General features: G+C 41.7%; 1 protein-coding gene across 7 annotated transcripts in view; it reads left to right on the top strand.

The window, feature by feature from the left end:
- The window catches only part of DAAM1 (dishevelled associated activator of morphogenesis 1), a 188,257-nt gene that overhangs the window by 110,224 nt on the left and 57,542 nt on the right, over positions 1-20,491 (top strand). For all 7 annotated transcript variants that reach the window (XM_073638751.1, XM_073638750.1, XM_073638748.1 and 4 more), the window contains 2 exons: positions 6,439-6,528; positions 12,527-12,598. In XM_073638751.1, coding sequence (XP_073494852.1) covers positions 6,439-6,528; positions 12,527-12,598 — 162 coding nt within the window. The remainder of the gene's footprint in view (positions 1-6,438; positions 6,529-12,526; positions 12,599-20,491) is intronic.

Here is a 20,491-nt window from a genome sequence, read left to right as displayed (position 1 = left end):
TCTCATGTCCGGTGGCCATGAAATACTAAGCCGGCCGCTTTACCAGAATCCTAAGAATCTGTTCACTTATCTCTACTCGATAACCTTGTAATATCAAAGACTTAATGTGGCCACAATATGTTGACTGTGACATGAATTATGCCAAATGAGGCACTCCACCATTGTGATGTGACTCCTGATGGAGGCGCCCCACAGGGTATTACTGAAATATAAGCAGTTTAATGGCAAATTTCCAAAGTATTTGTTTACGATGTCTCCATGTGATGTGAATGACTCCTCGCTGTTAGGTGTAGACCTTTTATTCTTCATAATAACGTTAAGCTCGACCACAATTAAAGTTTCCGTCATTGCTGCTTGTATGAACTTTTGAGCATGTTATAATTATGCTTTAATTTATGCATTGCAATTTTACTTTTTAATCTCTAAAGCAAAGAAACTACCCCCTTGGGTATAATCCCATAGACATAGCCTTCGTAATATGTTTGTATGAGAATCTAGTTTGCAGTGTAATGTGCAGACTCATATTAGTTGTAGCACCCCCAAAATTATAGTGCCAAAACGTCATTGCCCCCAAAATAAAAGTACTAATATACTTCCCTAACTCTATTCCTACATTAAAAGTATAGAGTCTGGCACAGGTACAGGACATCTTCTTTTCTGTGCCTTGCGTGTCCTGCCTATGTTTCCTAGTGCACATTGGCACCATGATACAGATAGAAAAGGGCCCCTGTGCAAGAACAGTTTCTGGGTCCTTTGCAGAGCAGTTGTTCTGTCCATGAGAGAAGCTGCTTGCTGATTTGGAGGTGGTAGTGGACCCCCTTACCTCTTGGGACCCTGTGCGTCTGCACCAATGATATGTCCGCCCCTGCCATGATGTCATTTCCTAGCGCTGGCATGTGCCTGGCGCCAAGATGGGTCAAAAAAACTATTTTCAACTGCATCCACTTCTTGAAGGCCGGGATATCGTTGTAAGGGAGCTTAAAGAAAAATAAGTGCAATCAACTTCTGTTAGCCCCAGATCTCCCAGTGTCTGGATACAAAAATCCGTCCATGTTTTTGATTTCTTAAGACTTTCGTAGACTTTTACCATAATGGGCCAACAAATTAATCAATTTGTCAGTCGAGCAAATAGTTCTTCATCGTTGGGGATAAAAAAAAAAAATCTCAGATCGCAGCCAAAAATCCAACATGCCCAATCCGGGTTTTGAGTGATAATAATCATTCATTCGTCGGCATCAGTTGATACTAACAATCGTGGTTTTTTTTTTTCACCAAAACAGCCTACGATCGTTCATTATGGTCGTAATCATAAATTTCGGCCAACTTTTTTTTGTGTATGGAGGCCACTAAAAGCAGGAATTAATGAATTTAACATCTATCCATTAATGCCCAATTTCCTCTATTACTAGCTGATGTAGCCAAGGTATGGCAGAAAACCTCGGTGTTGCTCTGTTTGGCCTTACTCTTAAACGGGTTATCTCCAATCAGAAAATCTCACTCCACGGTGCAGTTTATAAAAATAAAAATGCTTTATTCACTATCCCCGGGTCCAGCGCTGAATCAGCGCCACTGCAGGTATTGGTTATGACACTGACATCACGTCGGCAGCGCTAAAGCCAATCTGTGAGCTTAGCGGCTCCGAGGGGCGATGTCCTGTCTACGCGGTCAGAGCAGCTGAGCTCACTGATTGGCTGTCGACATGACTTCCAATACTAGAGCCCAGGAACAGCGGCGGCTCAGCGCTGGACCCGGATATGCTGAGTAAACCACAATTTTTTTGGGGAAAAAACTATGCTAAGGTATCAAGGTTTTCTGAAAGGAGACAACACCTTGAAGAATAACATCTCATTTATTTATAAATAATTGTCTATATGTAGCAAGGACATCCTACGCTACCCTGTGCCCACTGCCACACTGTTTTACTTGGGCTAGCCACAAAAATAAAGAATAAACAGTATACCCAGTTATGTAATTGTATATACAGAGATTATGTAAGTTTATTATCTTCCTGTATATTGTGCAACCAGCTACCCATGTGTGATTATCATGGAGGACATAGGGAGGCACCAGAGCTATTGTCTGTTATTAGGCCAAATCATCACTAAACAATTGTTGTGCCCTGATTTTAAGCACTGGCGCTAAGAATGAAGGACCCACGTCTTGATTAGCATTTCTGTGCCACACCTGCTTGGTTTCTGGTGCCATAAAGGCTTCCCAACTCCCTGCATAGACAACATGTTTGGCTAAGGTTAAGTTTGCATAGAGTTGGATTTTCCTGGCCAAGTTTTTGGTGTAGTGCTTTTTAACATGGTTTTTGTGTATGGGGCTTTTTTTTTTTCTTCACTTGATTGAGAAGTAAAATTCAGAGCTGGTTTTTATGCAGAAACTACTCAAGAATTGACACATTACTTGTTTTTCCATGTGGAAAAAAACAGCACAATTATAATTTCTAATTGAAACGATCAGGAAGCTTATTCAAAGTATTTGAAACTCTTTTCCTTCTGGATTAGAGCAGAATTTGCTCCAAAATTTACTTCCAGAAGCTGTGTATGAACATACCCTAAATATTACTTTGTGTTCCTGGTGCCGCTTATCTTTCTGTCATATTACTTGTCCAATTTGGACATTAGATTACTCGTGAATGTGTATGACGAGCTTAGCTGTAACGCCAAGTGACATCTGGTTGACCAAGTTATTATAGTATCTTGTGATCCAAAAATAAGGTGTGCATGCTCGACCTCCGCTCCATTCAAAGTCCATGGTTCCTGGGATTCAAAGCCCCATTTTTGGGATGACTGGGGGTCCCAGTGATTGGACCCCATTAATCAATACTATTTTTGGAATATCCATAGTATAGGAGATTAATGGAGTATTTTGGCAATAATGGCAGCAGGTAGGGGCTCAAGCACAAAGTGTGAATACAACTTTGTGGGCGTTCAAAAGTTCTTAAAGGCGAGAAATCAAACTTTTAACCCATTTATTATTTCGTTTGCTTGCTTATATAGCGCCTACATATTCCACAGCACTATAGAGACATTGTCATTGTCTCTATTAGGGAACTTAGATTGTGAGCTCCATCAGTATGTCTTTTGGAGTGTGGGAGGAAATCGGAGAACCCGGAGGAAACCCACGCAAACACAGGGAGAACATACAAACTCCTTGCAGATGTTCTTGGTGGGATTTGACCCCAGCGCTGAAAAGTAACAGTGCTAACCACTGAGCCACCGTTGCCATCTATATGCAAATGAGTTCACAAGAGTCCAGTGGGAGGTCCCAATTCCAGGTAGTGCTCAGGCTCTCCTTTGGAAACTCTCCCTTAGTTTCTGCATTATTGTTCTTCTAAGCCACTGTCTCACTTGGCCCATGCACAAGATTTCAGCCCTGAAACGAGTGGCATAGAAAAACGCTGGAGCAGTCAATAATGACAGAGGTGATCGGGCAGCTGAGGCCAGTGATTGGCTGCAGCGATCACTTGCGATAGATGGCATGTCATTGATGCAGCAAAGTAAACAGTGATTGTCGGGGAGGAATGGGGAAACTTCAGGCAAATTTTGCTGCTGAATTTTGGGTCTCTTATTATTTAAGGTTTTATCCCCCATAGAGCAAATTGTGCCTGATACTATGAAAAGAAAAAATAGAATGCAACAACCAAACACACTAATGGTTATAGACCCATTTAGTCACATCCAAATGTTACTATAAAATGTGAAGATTTCTATAATGCAGTGTCGGTGTGATCTCCCCCTCCCCCTGATGACATAGTGTACTCGGTGACGGCAATGACTTAATGCACAGAATAGCAGATGACTTGTTAATTGGTGCTTCCTGTGACCCGGGAGGCCTGTCTGTATGACCACAACACAGAATGAGCAAGGATCGGAAATAAAGAGCTGTATTGGAGGAAGGAGACGTGAAATCACACATCCTCTTCTGTATAGACCGACGTTCCTTGTCACAGGGGAAAGCAAACAACTCATAGGGGAGCGCAAAATGCAACGCGGCAAATTGGTGTGCCCTCATGTCATCTGCCAGGATCGCTCGCCTGTTTCCATAAAAGCTAACTCCCAAACTAATCAAACCATTGAGCCCACTTGCAAGTAGCAAGCAATGCACCTGACATAGCTGTCAGCCAGTGAGTTCATTCAGCAGACCCCCCATACACATGCCGAGCGTTCCGGAGAAAGGATAAAGTCACCTTTCGGACCCCTCAGGCGTCAGCTTACCTCCGGTGAAAACTAAAGGATCTGGTGATGAAATGCTATCTACTGATCTTTCTCTATGATCATCTTGTGGGGAAAAGTCACCAGTCACATCAGATCCCACTACAACCAGTGGATTTTTTGTAACTTTCATCCAATTTGCTTAGGGGCTGTTATGACAGTTTTAGGGTCCCTTTCCCCATTGACAAAGAATATGGTAAAACAAAGTTGTCAAGTTATTCATGCATTTCCAGGAGGACTAACGGGAACGCCACAATGCAGAATTTTTTTTTAAAAAAAATGCATTCTACACAAATATCTTGGAGCAAGTATTTACTAAAACTGAGATGTCCGGAGAGCTGTCCAATCATTTGGAATAGTCCTGGAGAACCCCTTTAAGCCCTAGATACTTTGATTGTTTTTCTTTTTTTCCTTACGACCTTTTCTTTTTTAACTAATTCTGCCTAATTACAGGGTCTGAGATTATAAAGCGACGCTGTAGACAATAACAAGAGGGACAGGTTTAATATGGGCTATTGAGGTCTGGTGTTGTATGGAGCTGTTTGATGTAAGAATAATGCCATCAGCAGCAGCAAAAGGGGGTAGATATAAATTATCATCAAAGGGGCAGCGCTGCGCCCGAGCATCTGCTGCTCATTTATGTGGCAATGAAAGCCAAGCGGCTTCAGAACTTTGTGCAGGTAATGAAATATTAAGAGCAGTCTGTTTCATGTTTACCTGCCATGTGCACGGGGAGCGTGCAGCCGGGAAATTACAAGAGGCGCAGGTGTGGAAGTCTTCCTTGGCTTCAGCTCTTTTCCTTGGTCTGTGTGCACCATTCTCCTGTATAACTATGGTCCAAAGTTTTGATACTGATGCAAATTTAGAATTTCACAAAGTTTTCTGCTTTTAGATCTTTTAGTCAGTTGTTTTGATGGTTACAGATGTACAATTAGAAGTGTTTCATAAGTTGTTAAAGAGTAGCCGTCGGTTGAGATGACAGTTGGTGCTTTTCCAATTCTATGGAGAAGGGAGGAGCTAGAGGCCGTCACAGACATTCTACTGCAAGTTCCTATAGAACTTTAGATATTCTGTTAGTAGATAGGTGGCACTCCAGCAAGCGATTAAATATGAAGATCCTTTAGACACATTTTTAAAACATGGAGCCAGGGAAGCGGGGCTCATTCAGGACGACGGCCGTTTCGCACCACCAGCTTGGTGCGAAACGGCCGTCGTCCTGAAGGACCCCCGCTTCCCCGACTCCATGTTTTAAAATTGTATGTAAAGGATCTTCATATTTAATCGTTTGCTGGAGTGCTGCCTATCTACTAACAGGATATCTAAGGAAAAATCTTTCTTCGAGCAGAGCACCTGCTGGTTAGCGATCCCTGGCTTTTTGTGACTGACACTCATTGGACTGCAAAAAGGTATGCGATTAGAATAAGTGCCGGTTTTTCATTTTCTATTTATTTGCATCCTATAGAACTTTGTTAGCACAAACATTCATCTCCTATCTCAGTAGTGGGAAAGTCTAAATCCATTGAAGACCACTTTACCTGTGAATTGATAATTTTGAGAATGAATGATCAGTCCAGGAGGAGAAAGAAGCGGATTTCTCTTATCATATATATTACTAAGTTTCTTATTTTCGTGTAAACTATTAATTTATGGGAAAAAAAATAAAACAAGTTACTCTTTGTACAAATTTGATGCATTTGTCAATAAATGTTTAAAAAGACTCAATATGTACATGATTGATCCTTATTTTTCAAGACTTCCCATGAGATGGTTTAGTGAATCCTGCATTGATCAGGGTGTTCGACATGATGACCCCAGAGGTCCCTTCCAACTCTTAACACTCTATGATTCTATGATTTATACATGAGTATAATGCACAGCCCATAGTCATACGTGTAATATAATGCACAGCCCATAGTCATATATGTAGTATGGCATCTGTGTACTCATGGTTTTGAAAAAAATAAACCATAATACTCGCCTTCCCTCCGCTCCCCCGCCGCGCTGCATCCTCTGCTGAAGCCGGCAGCTGACTTCAGCGTGCACGCAACGGGAGCGAATGATGTCCTCCATGCGTCCCCGGTCACATGCACACCGACGCCAGCTGCTTGCCTCCGATTGGCCGGCAGAGTGTATTGGGACGCATGGACCTGATTGGCTGCTGATACACAATTTAATATTGGTACAAGAATAATAGATATATATATATTTTTTTTTCCAGGATGAGTTGGACCTCACGGACAAGCACAGAGAGGCCATGTTTGCCCTCCCAGATGAGAAGAAATGGCAAATTTATTGCAGCAAGAAGAAGGTATGTGCGGTTTTCCATCTTGCGATCTCAAAAATGTCATGTTATCAACCCGGAAAATCCAGAACAGTTCCCATCGGCTGCAGTGTTTTTTACGTGATGTTGTCTGGCGTAGAAAAACAACTGATCTAAAGAATAGAAATAATATAAACCAATTTATTTGCTGGATGCCCTCCAGGTCACAAACCATGATCTGCTGTTTGGCGCTGTGGTTTTTGATGAGAGAAGGTGGCCCAGACGAGAAGGATTGCATGTTCCATAGCAATCATTGAGAAATTGATTTTTCACACTCCCGACAGATCTGTGTACAGTACGGATTATGCGCTGTGTTTAAGAACGTCTGCTGTGCTCCTACAACAAATGACGTCAGTTTAAAGAAATCTGTCTCCGTGCCCAATTTTCTTTGTCTCCGCTTGAGAAGTGTTCCACTGCCTAAGGTTATTTGCTTTCAATTGTCAATACAAAGCAAAAAAATCCCCTGCGTAGGGTGAGATCCTAAAATTCTGTCTGCCTACAGCCACCACTAGGGGGAGCTCAGGTGCTCACTGCATACTGTCTGTTCAATATAATAGTGAAACTGTGACCTCATATGACCATCCTTTGTCTGCTGCGTATAGCTGAGCTACATGGTCTTAGAAGTCCTGGATCAGCTCTTACAATGACTTGTGACATGGGAGAGGGCTGTTTTCCATGTATGGTAATTGGAACTCCTATAAATGTCATTGAAAAACTGAGCAATAAAAAAAAAAATGTAATGTCCCTCAGTGATCTTTTATGATCTCTAGGGAGTACATATTCTCCCCCCATCAACTCCCCAAAGGAAAAAAAACCCAAAAGACTGTATAATTAAATCATCGTTATTTGGTATGAACCGGGAAAATCTGTTCTATGTCCTCTGAACGAAAAATTGTATTACAAAAATATTTACGGTTTGTGAACTCCCCGAAGAGCACCAAATTGACACAATTTCTTTCTCATAAAACATGGCTTTATACAGCGACTTCATAAAAAATATATAGAAAAAAATCAATTGAAGTCATAGCTGCTAAAAAAATAAAATTGGCTGGACAGGAAGGACTTTTTGGGCTTTTGTTCACACTTTGCTTTATTGCTGCTTTTTTTCTGTATTCAAAACTTGCTCTCTAGGCAGGGTCACCAGTGCAAGACAAATTTGATCAAATTATTTAGTGAAAAAAGATTATGTCTGAAAAAATAGTGATTATTCTGAACAAAAATTTTCATGAAAAAAAACACAAATACAAATGTAACAGCGAGGGGAAGTGAATTGTGTTGGGGATAGTTTACCTAACACATTGGCAGAGCATTGAGTTTGTAGGACATTGTTTACTTTCACACTTTGGTCAGCTCTTGAGTTGATCAGGTATTGTTCAATTTCACACCTTGGTCAGGCAATGTTTACACACGTCACTAATTTAATTAAACTGTACTAATTCTAACTGCCATTCTCAGATGATGAGACCAAGACATTATGGTTTAAACTTGGGAAAATCATAAAAATAAATAAGTTTTACATACTGCTGTACCTTCTTTTTTTTCAGACTAAAAACGCACCAAAACCCGATACCTGAGTTTTTGCTGCATTTTTGCTCTTACGCATTGCTTTCTATGGGTGAAAAAGCTCCAAAAACGTTGAAAAGAAGTGACATGCTTTAGTTTTCAAAAACGCAGCAGTTTTCCAAGTCAGTCAGGGAAAAAAACAATGTGTGTGCATGAGATTTCTTAAATCACTTAGCTTTTGCTGCTACTGTAAAACGCAGCTTAAAATTCTCATAAAAAACACAGCAAAAACACAACATGTGAACATAGCCTTAAAAGTAATGTCACCAGGTGTTTTCTACCCCATCTAATATCCGCATGATGTAGGGACAGATACCGTGAATATAGTGATGCTTGCTGAAGTTTTGCTAAAATCACACTTTTCTCTGATGCAGATCTAGCAGTTCTCTGAATGCTGAGCTGTGTATAACCCCGCCCCCACCACTGATTGGCTGCTTTCTGTGTAGTGCAGAAAGCAGCCAATCAGTGGTTAGTGCAGGGTTGTTACTACCTGGCAGTAAGTTTACTAATCCTCCATTGATGATAAAACAGTAATTTTTATCAAAAACTACAGCGAGCAGCCTGGTAAGTGATACATTGCTAGAATCAGGCTCTCTGTTTCTACATCCTGCTACGCTCAGATTAGGTGGCAAAAACCTTATGACAAATTCCCTTTAAGGCCTGATCAGTAAAGGGTTAAAAGGGATGTTTGCGTGTTTAAAGGGATCCTAACAGGAGGGGCTTACACATAAAAGATAATTATCGTTAAGAAATTCATTGTTAATTTTACATTCTATGCAAATTAGCAGGATGTTCCTTGTAGGGGTGTCACTGCACGACACTTTTTTCACTCCTTACATCCGGCTTGTGATCGACATCTAAGTCGGTTCCCTTTAAGAAATTAACTCTAAGAACCATCACTTTACCTGTCATTTTCCTCTGCTCTCGCGGTTTCCATCCGTGTTTGTTCATTTTCCTTCAGTGATGACGTGCCCGTACCTCCAAGTGACTGATGAATGGGCAATAGGGCATTTGGGTGGCAGCTATTGGACATGGGTGGACTCCTTTTAAACTTCCAAACAATCCTTTTTATCCTTGGACCCTCGCAGGACATTTTGAGAATTGTATTAGAATAACGGAGCTCTAACAGCTATTAAATTACATTAAAAAAATGAATCGATCCAGAACGATGGACCTAAAACTTAGTGTTATAAAGCAGCCATTAAATCTGGTAGCATAATAAGTTATGTTAAAAAAATGGCACAAGTGTAAATAGGAAATTAATAATAAAAAGCAAAAGAAAGATTTGTATTACTGATGAACGTATGTCCTGGATATCAGTTACAACATCAGGCTGGTTATTTCCACTATGGGGGAGATAGGTATGCATGCAGACGTGAAGGTGAAGGTCGCCACACTTGTGCATAGCGCTGTGTAAGCAATGCCACTTAACGGCACGGAACAGACGCGCCGGAGCAGTTTAATAAGCCTGTAAAGAGCATCTCCCGTAATGATGAGCTGAAAAGTTTACTGTCCCCTCTGCATGATACAGACTGCTGGGAATTTATGGAGTGTTGTCCCTGAGTTATCACTTAATAAATTGAGTTGCATAGACCATTTATTGCAAGTAATTTAACCCAGACAATTCTGACTTACACTTCAGGACTAAATTGGGTTGAATAAAAGAGATGTATTCTCAGTGGCGTACTTGACACTGATGGGCCACAGTCCAAAATCTCCAAAAGTGCCCCCAACAATCACAGGTCTTAGTAGTATTGGTCTTTTTATAGGCTTCTTATATGTATTCAATAAAAAGCATAGGTTTTGCAGTTTATGCTGTCTGTTGAATTCATACCCTGCTAAGTTCGTGCTCCAGCCTGCCGGGCCGCACTCCAGCCTGCCGGGCTGTGCTTTCAGGACCTGTACGTCCACTGATCAGCAGGCAATTCAACTGCCTGTTAATTTTGAAAAATCAAGAAGAAATTTTAGTTACTCATTGAAGGATTTAGAGATGTGGTGTGTGTGGTGTATTTTTTTGCATTTTTGCTTTTCCCGATCTTTGGGGGTGAGGGGGGGGCACGCAGTTCAGTTACCTGAACCTTAGGTCCATTGATGTGGCAGAGCTCCTGCACTTAGCCCTGAACTACACTGCTCAAAAAATAAAGGGAACACTCAAATAACACATCCTAGATCTGAATGAATGAAATATTCTCATTGAATACTTTGTTCTGTACAAAGTTGAATGTGCTGACAACAAAATCACACAAAAATCATCAATGGAAATCACATTTATTAACCAATGGAGGCCTGGATTTGGAGTCACCCCCAATATTAAAGTGGAAAAACACACTACAGGCTGATCCAACTTTGATGTAATGTCCTTAAAACAAGTCAAAATGAGGCTCAGTATTGTGTGTGGCCTCCACGTGCCTGTATGACCTCCCTACAATGCCTGGGCATGCTCCTGATGAGGTTGCGGATGGTCTCCTGTGGGATCTCCTCCCAGATCTGGGCTAAAGCATCCGCCAATTCCTGGACAGTCTGTGGTGCAACGTGACGTTGGTGGATGGAGCCAGACATGATGTCCCAGATGTGCTCAATCGGATTCAGGTCTGGGGAACGGGCGGGCCAGTCCATAGCTTCAATGCCTTCATCTTGCAGGAACTGCTGACACACTCCAGCCACATGAGGTCTGGCATTGTCCTGCATAAGGAGGAACCCAGGGCCAACCGCACCAGCATATGGTCCACAAGGGGTCTGAGGATCTTATCTCTGTACCTAATGGCAGTCAGGCTACCTCTGGCGAGCACATGGAGGGTTGTGCGGCCCTCCAAAGAAATGCCACCCCACACCATTACTGACCCACTGCCAAACCAGTCATGCTGAAGGATGTTGCAGGTAGCAGATTTCTCTCCACGGCGTCTCCAGACTCTGTCATCTCACGTCCTCAGTGTGAACCTGCTTTCATCTGTGAAGAACACAGGGCGCCAGTGGTGACTTTGCCAATCCTAGTGTTCTGTGGCAAATGCCAAGCGTCCTGCACGGTGTTGGGCTGTGAGCATAACCCCCATCTGTGGATGTTGGGCCCTCATACCACCTTCATGGAGTCGGTTTCTAACAGTTTGTGCAGACACATGCACATTTGTGGCCTGCTGGAGGTCATTTTGCAGGGCTCTGGCAGTGCTCCTCCTGTTCCTCCTTGCACAAAGGTGGAGGTAGCGGCCCTGCTGCTGGGTTGTTGCCCTCCTACGGCCCCCTCCACGTCTCCTGGTGTACTGGCCTGCCTCCTGGTAGCGCCTCCAGCCTCTGGACACTACGCTGACAGAAACAGCAAACCTTCTTGCCACAGCTTGCATTGATGTGCCATCCTGGATGAGCTGCACTACCTGAGCAACTTCTGTGGGTTGTAGAGTCTGTCTCATGCTACCACAAGTGTGAAAGCACAACCAACATTCAAAAGTGACCAAAACATCAGCCAGAAAGCATTGGTACTGAGATGTGGTCTGTGGTTCCCACTCCTTTATTGAGGGTGTCTTGATAATTGCCAATAATTTCCATCTATTGTCTATTCCATTTGCACAGCAGCATGTGAAATTGATTGTCAATCAGTGTTGCTTCCTAAGTGGACAGTTTGATTTCACAGAAGTTTAATTTACTTGGAGTTATATTCTGTTGTTTAAGTGTTCCCTTTATTTTTTTGAGCAGTGTGTGTGTGTGTATATGTGTGTATATATATATATATATATATATATATATATATATATATATATATATATATATATATATATATATATATATATATATATATATATATATATATATAATATATATATAATGTGTCAGTGTAGGACTCGCACCATATACAGAGCTATGTATCTGAAATGGGCACATTTCTGATATACTCTAATTCTGCTCCAAAATCTTGCGATAGATTCATTTCCTTTATTTACATGCGAGTGTCCTCTCCTGACGGCGTCTCTTGTGTTTCCAGCAGACCATCACTCCAGTACAATGTGTCGGCCATATTTCCCTTTTTCTAATAAATCCCATTTCTTAGATGTTCTCTTGAAGACTGTAACGTAATTATTCCTGCTCTTCAGCTAAATGTAAACCAGTTGTGACAACTCATTAGAAGACTACGCTTTGTCTTTCTTCTGCAGGTCTTCTAAGGGCGTCTTTTCATCTTCAAGACTTTCTTCTCTTTGGTTTATATATAGAAAATCAAAACTCTGCTTTAATTCTTGTCTAGTTTTTCCACATTTGGTCTCGGTGGGTTTTTTGGGGGATAGCGGCTAGCATTGATGGTGGTCATGGGATTTCTTGCTTCCATGTATCTCATCCCTACGGCAGCGGATGGGATTTGTGGATCGTATTGTGTTGCTGTTCTTATTTCTTCCATTTTCCTTGTATATTAAAACAAACTTTTGCTTTTCACTTTACACAGGACCAAGAAGAAGACAAAAGTGCGACAAGTTGGCCGGAGTTCTACATCGACGAACTTAATTCTATGGCTGCTGTAAGTGTCCCGCTGTCTTTATTTGTATCGGCGATTAGTTTTAAAACTACATTTCCTACTATTTTTAGTTCATCATGGTTTGTAGAGACTGGAGGGAGCAGATATCACTTAATAAAAATAAAATAAAGCACACATACAAGTAAAAACGTGATCTTGATACCCTTATCCTCCAAAATGCTTTTAGTGCCCATACTGGTTTAATATAGACAGAAACTTTCCCAATTATTATGCTTTGCAACTTGCCATTTACCCTTATTGAGTGGGTGGTTCCATTTCATTAGCTTTCCACAAGCACTATAGGTGCTGGAACCTACTTTCCCCTCACTTTGCAGCCTTCATGGTGCCTGCTGTTATTCAGTGTCTTGCCTGTTTGGCAAACTTGAATCAGATTTGACAGACAGGAGCAGAAATATTAATACCTTCCACCACTTCTTTTATCGGAGCTGTAATAGGTCTGTACAATGACAACGGGTGTATTCACACTAGCATTATGGCTTTGCAGTATTTTTGGTGGCAAGAATAGCATTGCAAGATGCATTGTTCTTACTGTAAAAAAAATGCCAGAAAGGCAAGTGGAAAGCGCTTTCTATTCACAAGCAATTTGTTCTGCACTAAAAGATTTTGCTGTTTTGTGTCTGTAAGGCTGGCAGGGTGAGAGACCTTTCACAGAGGTCTAGGAGTTAAAGGTAAATGCTCTTTTTTTCCTGGCCTACAAGTCTACTTTTGCCAGCTTGGTGCTTTCCTCAAGGAGAAATTTTACCACTTAGACACTCCTTCAAAGGCCTTTTACTCAACCAACCAGTCTTGGTGCCCTGACCTGATGAGTGCTTATCGGTTATTACTGGGATCTGAGTACCATAATAACACTCAGATCACAGTAATTACCAGTGAGAACTCTTTGGCTTCGGGCACCAGCTCTGCAGCGACTATTTCATCCAGTAGCATGTTCTCACAGCTAGATGAAGTCACTGCTCTGCTTAGATCACAGTAGTTACCAGTGCGCACTCATTAGGTCCAGGAACCAAGGCTGCAGTAGTGACTTCATCCAGTAGTGAGTACATGTCACTGGATGAAATCACAGATGCAGCATTGTAGCCCAGACCTGGTGAGCGCTCACCGATAATTACTGTGATATGGACGCTGCAATGACATGATGGCTCCACTCAGATCACAGTCATTATAGGTGACAGAGAGAAATTTTAACATAAAATCAAAAGCTAAAAAAATTGACACCTTTTCTTAGGGGTAACATGTCTCCTTGTGGAGAGTGACATACCAGCTCTGACATGTTGAGGTAAGGAGGCTTATTCGTCGTGCAATGCTCCTCTGGGAAATTTAATATGCAATATGACTTAGGATATTGCACGACTCGTTAAAGGGTTGATTGTGACTTGTAGGATTGCTGCTTCCAATAGGTGGCGCTATAGAGTTCAAGTCCTCTTTTTCTCTGAAGAGGCAATTTGCATACACATTTTCTTTAAAGAGTTAATATTGAGTTTTAGGATTGGTACACTCAATAGATGTCACTAGAGACCCTACTCTCTTCCTCTTTGACTCTTTTCATGCAAACAACCTCTTTGAAGAACACCCTTAAGAAAATTCTGCCCACTTCAGGGACTCTCTTTTGCCTGGAGTGCTCCTTTTAGGATATGTTCGTTCACATTTCCAGTAATGATCCGTTAGCACGGATCCAGTAAAAAGGTTCTGCAGACACAACTTTTTAGTCCGTTTTTCAAAAATTGATCTCCACTGGATCCATTTTTGTAACATTGAAGTCTATGGACAATGGATCTGTTCATTAGCCATCAGTTGTTCTCCCATTTCTAACAGATCGGGTTTTTTAAAAAATGGATCCAGCAGAGATCAGTTTTTGAAAAACAGACTAAAAATTTGTCTACACAACTTTTTTGCCAATTGATTTCTGCTAGATCCGTGCTAACAGATCATTACTAGACATGTGAACGTAGCCTTAATTGACCATTAGTGTGTGTAGATGCTGCAGTGCTAGGAAATTCTCAAGTCCGTATCTGCCAAGCTCACTTCACTTATTTTGGAAAACATGTCGCTCTTTATTAATCACACACTACGGCCTTGTCTATGCACTCTGCTTTATCTCGGGCCGTTGAATGGGTGTCAGTGATAACATTTATTTGGAGGGTGTGATGTCCATGCGAACGAAAGGCGATGGTGGCACAGCACAGCTGTCAAGCAACTGCAGTGTGGAAATCTGCCAGGTGCATACTCCAGATAGAATAAATACCCCCTCACATCTCTCCAGATAAACATAACTAATAGAGGATCTTATGAAAAGAGCAGTTGTTTTATCCAGTCATGGCTAAGAGTCTTTTGCTGAGTCTGCTATGGACAGCTGGGATTTTCTTTTTGCAAAGTCAATGGGGACGGTGGCCTAAGCTGAGTAGATAGAACAGTGTTGCAAAGAGATTCGTGGCCACTCCTCAATCATTCTTTACATTTTGTCTATCAGGAATGCTGCTCCATTGGAGATGCTCATCAGATATTGCAATAAAAAAAATTCTCTGTAGGAAAGATCATTCCAGATCTAAGTCTATATCACTAGCCGAGGAACATCTAGTTGTCTCAATTATGTCCTGTGTGGAATCGCTCTTTCTAAATCGTTTGTTGTACATTTTTAGGCAGACATGACTGCTTTCATCCAAAACGACACCACTGTAGTCAACAGGTTGTCTATGGTTTTGCTGCTCCATCCCATTTACTTTAATTAAGCTGAGATTTTGTTCATTCAATTATATCCTCTGTGGATTCGCTCTTTCTAAATTGTTTGTTGTACATGTTTAGGAAGGCATGACTGCTTTCATGCAAAACTGCACCACTGTAGTCCACGGGTTGTCTATGGTTTTGCTGCTTAATCCCATTTACTTTAATTAATTAAGCTGAGATTTAATATAAGGCACATCCTATGAACGGACATAGGGCTGTTACCGGGAGAAGAACCAATGTTTCTCTAATTTCGAAACTATTAATTAACATTAAAAGGGGTCATCCCGAATGAGAGAACGTTCTGAGCAGAAGACCCTCCCTCAGTCACATCCTTATTTGCTAATAGGACACATGGAAAGGGATAGTATTTAGGAAGCCAGCCCTTTAATGAGTGTATGTTGCTTTGGTTGGATGCCTGAGGTTCACAGGAGTCTGAGCTCCGCTGTAGATTACGAGCTACATGTAGGGTTCTTGTCTCACCCATGCGATCTCTTGAATAAGTTGCTCAATCCTTTTTTCCCCACAACATTTGCCATCTGAGAAGAATAAGAATTGGGTCACCCCTATGCACATGAGCTGGTTGGAAGCTCCCACCAAAATCATTGGGTTCGGCCAACTTTCTTCACTTGTACGGCCACCTATATGTTCCCAAACTATTGGATCAAATTGACATGCTGATACCTCATTCATGTATGCCTATATTTTGATAGGTGGGACTTACTGAACTGATAACATGCCTGTGACTGCAGTTGGGTCATCAGCGAGTCATGAGAGGGTAATCTCTTCCGGCACAGCTGGGTACATTTAGCCGATAAGACTTATAGAAAATGGTAATTTGCCCATTACACAAAGTCTAAATGGTATAATTACTAGATTAGACACCAAATTGTGTAACGATATGTGGCTGACTTCATTACGTTTTCTAGGTCACTAAAACACTGAAGGGCAAAGAAGAGATTGTCTCCATATTTTCACAAGATCATTAACTTTTTATAAAGCGAGAACAGTTTATACGAGTACGACATGTCGTGTCCTTTAATGGAAATTTAATATGATTTTACCGGAGAAACATTCTAGCAGGTGTCCGGCATCATTTGTGATAACTGCAAGTTGGGAAAAGATAAAAAAGTTCATCAATATCTCGTAATATACTGTAATCGCGGCAGCACTCAGCAATATTGAAGAATAGTAATGCATACTGCAACATTTACTAATCTTTAATAAATCTGAGACTCTGCAAGTTTGAGATAATTGGTTAATATAACACGCTATCGAAGTGGGGTTTTTCTTCACATGTACTTGCCCACTAGTCCAGTAAATGCCCTCCTGTGACCTCCCATTGACTTCTAACAGTTCTCAGGCACCTGCCCTTCTCACATAGCTCTTCTTTTTCCTATACTACCACCGCCATTACAGCTGAAGATATCCTTTCATACACATATGAGATAGCAATAAGATAGTAGACCAGTCCATACTGTAATTGACTGCCAATGTATAAAACTCCCCTGACTCATGCTGCCTGTCTCTGCTATTTGTGAATATTGTATGCAGAATCTCTTGTGTATTTTTTGGGATGCAGATGTAGTTTGCCGCCCCTGCATCCTGCTTGTGAGAAGTTTCTACCTGTCAAATAGGAAGGGAGAAAACCTGTTAGAAGTTGGAGACACAGGATGTATTTGCGTTTCCTAGAATACACAAGAGGTTTCTGCTCACTTTTTCACCTGCCTGTAAGCAACTTCTCACAAGCAGGAGGCAGGGGAGACTGACCAAAGCTGCACCAGAATGAATATTCAGAGGTTCTACAGTGTGAGTGCAAAGCAATGATATATCACTGATTTATCACCACTGACATTAGATATGATTTAAAGCAGAGCAATTGTAATGTGATGAGACTCTGCCTCTACTGTGAAGACAGGGGCATGTGGAAGAGAAGGAACCAAGATGGCAGACAACCCATAAATAACACTATTAACTGATATACACAGAGCATGCACCAAAACCGCTACATTATTCTTTTAGAAATTTAAAAAAAAATGGTTGAAGCTCTGCTTTAAGCCTTTTTGCTGAAACAAGGTGTACTCATTTAGACTAATCCAGTCTACTTGTGCAACAGAGGGCTTCACCTCTTTTGGGGCTGCAAATTGCACATAATTTAGTTCTTGGTATCGTAGGAATGCATTGAGTGGTATTATACATTTGATCCGATGCCTAAAGAGTCATTTCACCTAGTGTATGATTGAAGAGTGTCGCCAAATGCATGTCCTCGAAATATGCTATATACCTGACAAGTTGCCTTTTTTTAAGAAAAATGTGTATGCCAACCATACCTTCTGTTTTGGCATAAATTTAGCTAACGATGGTCTATTTGGACCAGTGGGACACAATGTTGGTTCTGGATGGTTATGTTAGAAAATGTAAGTCTTGTGTCACAGTGGTCGTACCCTCCACAAAACCCCAATAAACACCTATATAGTCCTAGCAGAAGGATGTAAAATGCAGAGGAGGAAGTTTGAAGTTGTTCTTTATTTAATGGTTACACGTACTAATTTTTTTTACAGGAATACAATGTAGGAATTGCCACCTTATGTGCAATGAAGATTTTCCATTACTAACAATGCAGTGCCGGGGGCTTGGAATATATTGACGAGTCCACAGTTAATGGATGAGCAGCTTCTGGGTCATCTATACATTTCACATGTAGCAGCTGCATATTGGAGAGATTAAGCCTCCCTCCTCTGTGCTGTCTTTGTTGAATTTTGCAAAGGAGTGATAGAATAAATGACATCACTATTCGGGAGCCCCGCAGGGCACAGGATTGCTTTGTACCATTGCTGACAGCTGTCCACACGTATTACCAAGGGGCAAGTCACACAACACAATAGAAATAACACAACCGTCCTCTTTCCTCCCTCTTTTCTCCCCTTCCTTTATTTTTTATCCAGTTCAGTTGTTGAAGGCTGGATGTTTGCAATCATTTTCGCAGACTCCATTGACCTGTTGCTCTGTTTGTCTTTTCCTTTATAAACACATTTGCAAACATGGAGGATTTCAGCACTTGCTTGTGTCGGAGGATTAGATGCCAGTAAATTGCAAGATGATGAAAGGGGTTTCCTAAGCCTTAACTTTCAAGGAACTTGGCTTTGCTTTTTATTTACTGATCTCGTATTTATTTCCTTTTCGTTATATTTGTTCAATAATGGTCTTATGTTGGTGTAAATGGAAAAATTATAAGAAATCACCTACCATCTGTAGGCTAGACCGCTCCTAAGAGGACACCGGTGTGGGCCCGAGAGTTGCTGCGAAGGAACAGGTCTTGTCATTTTCTCGACAACCCCCCTTTGGCCTTGATCTGCTTAGACTTGTAGAGATAACTCATTACGGCTGACTATGAATTCCTACTAAGGCTACGTGCCCACGTTGCGGACCTGAAGCATATTTTTTACGCTTCTCCCTGGCGGGAAAATCGCATGCGGATATTACATGCGGTTTTCCCGCCAGGTAGAAGCGTTTGTGAGGCGTCTTTGCATGCATTTCCGCATGCGGGTTATCAAGCACTTCTCCAAGCATCACTTGGAAAAGTGCTTGACAACTTGTTCAGAATGGTAAAAAATAAAAAAATAAACTTCATACTCACCTTCTGATGCATTCTCTGCCCCGTCCGGAGGCTTGAGCGGCTCACGCTGTTGTGTGCAGGACCTGCGGTGACGTCATTGAGTCATGTGATGGGTCACATGACTCAATGACGTGGCAGGTCCTTCAGACAACAGCGCGACGGAGGGAAAACATCAGAAGATAAGTATAAACTTTATTTTATTCTTTTTTTTACAGGTTCTTTGGTACCCAGGTCTGGATGAGAGTCTCCTCTCATCCAGACTTGGGTACCATCCGCACATTGATTCCGCTGCGCTTCCGCAAAATTAATGAACATGCTGCGGATTTTTGACCGCAGCATATACGCTGCGGAAAAATCCGCAGCATGGTCATTGACATTGCGGAATGCCATTGGGGACCATGGGGTGCGGATATACATGCTTTTTTCAAGCGTTTACGCTGCGGAAATTCCGCAGCATATACGCTTGAAAAACGCTACGTGGGCACACAGCCTAAATCTGTTTTCCAGGATTTATACAATGAAGATTTCCAAAACAGCAGGAGCCGTATATACAACATTACACAAAATAGTCCAAATTTAAATCTATCCAGGGGTTGTTAAAATAAGCTATGGAACCTCAAATTACTCAACAAGGGAGACAAATCCCAAATACACAGTATTATTTAAAAAAATATATATATATATATAGGTGCTCGGCCAACACTCATTATGTCTACATATAGAGGTTGAAATGAATCTGACGTAGGTGAAATGGGCGGCCGAGTTGGGACGCAGCATCTCTTACACCTTTTCCTTCACATTTGTGAATTATCGTCATAATGGGTTCACCGTACTGGCCAATGCTCCTGAATAAAGGGGAGACCTAACTAACTCTGGTGGGCCACAAGACTCCTCCTTATACTACGTTCATACATTGGTGAGAAATGTCTGTGTGCTGCTCAATTTTTTTTTATCCGACGGCACATGGACCAATGAAGTCTCATGGATCTATTCACACATCCATGAAAATCACGAATCCGAGTGTGAGACTCTGAGCAGGTCCTATTCTGGTCCAATTTTGAGTATCCGAATAGGACATACTCAATAGTTCGGTGTGCAGACTGATAGGAAATCAGATGAAGAAATGCTAAAAAAGGACAGAAAACAAGAGTGTTATTCACATAGGGCGTTTGTGGTGTGTTAGCGGAGTTGTGAGAGCCCAGCTCTTACAGAAGCTCAATGATCCAGCTGTTGTGGATCTGCTGGTTGGAATCCCCAACATAGATTTCAGGATATACCGTGGAAGAGCCGCTGTTATGATTGTGTAACAACTCACACGGGAAAATAGGTAAAACACTAGAAACTGCCACTGACCTAGCCGGTTCCTGTACAGACTAGAGATTCTGACTCCGTAGTCTCTAGTGGTTCCTACTTGGGCTGGAATGGTCCTAACAACAGACTAAACTATAGCAGCTCGGACCCATGCGGCCATCAAGTGCTTCACTTTCCTCCTAAGGAACCGGAGGGCAGAGCAGAGTGCAAATTACCTACAGAAGGGAAGG

This window comes from Phyllobates terribilis, unplaced genomic scaffold (genome assembly GCF_046119375.1).
Source record: "Phyllobates terribilis strain yellow unplaced genomic scaffold, ASM4611937v1 Scaffold_7__3_contigs__length_470593459, whole genome shotgun sequence".
Taxonomy (NCBI): Eukaryota; Metazoa; Chordata; class Amphibia; order Anura; family Dendrobatidae; genus Phyllobates; species Phyllobates terribilis.
The sequence above is the reverse complement of the archived record's forward strand: the minus strand, read 5'-3'. Positions and strand labels throughout refer to the sequence as shown.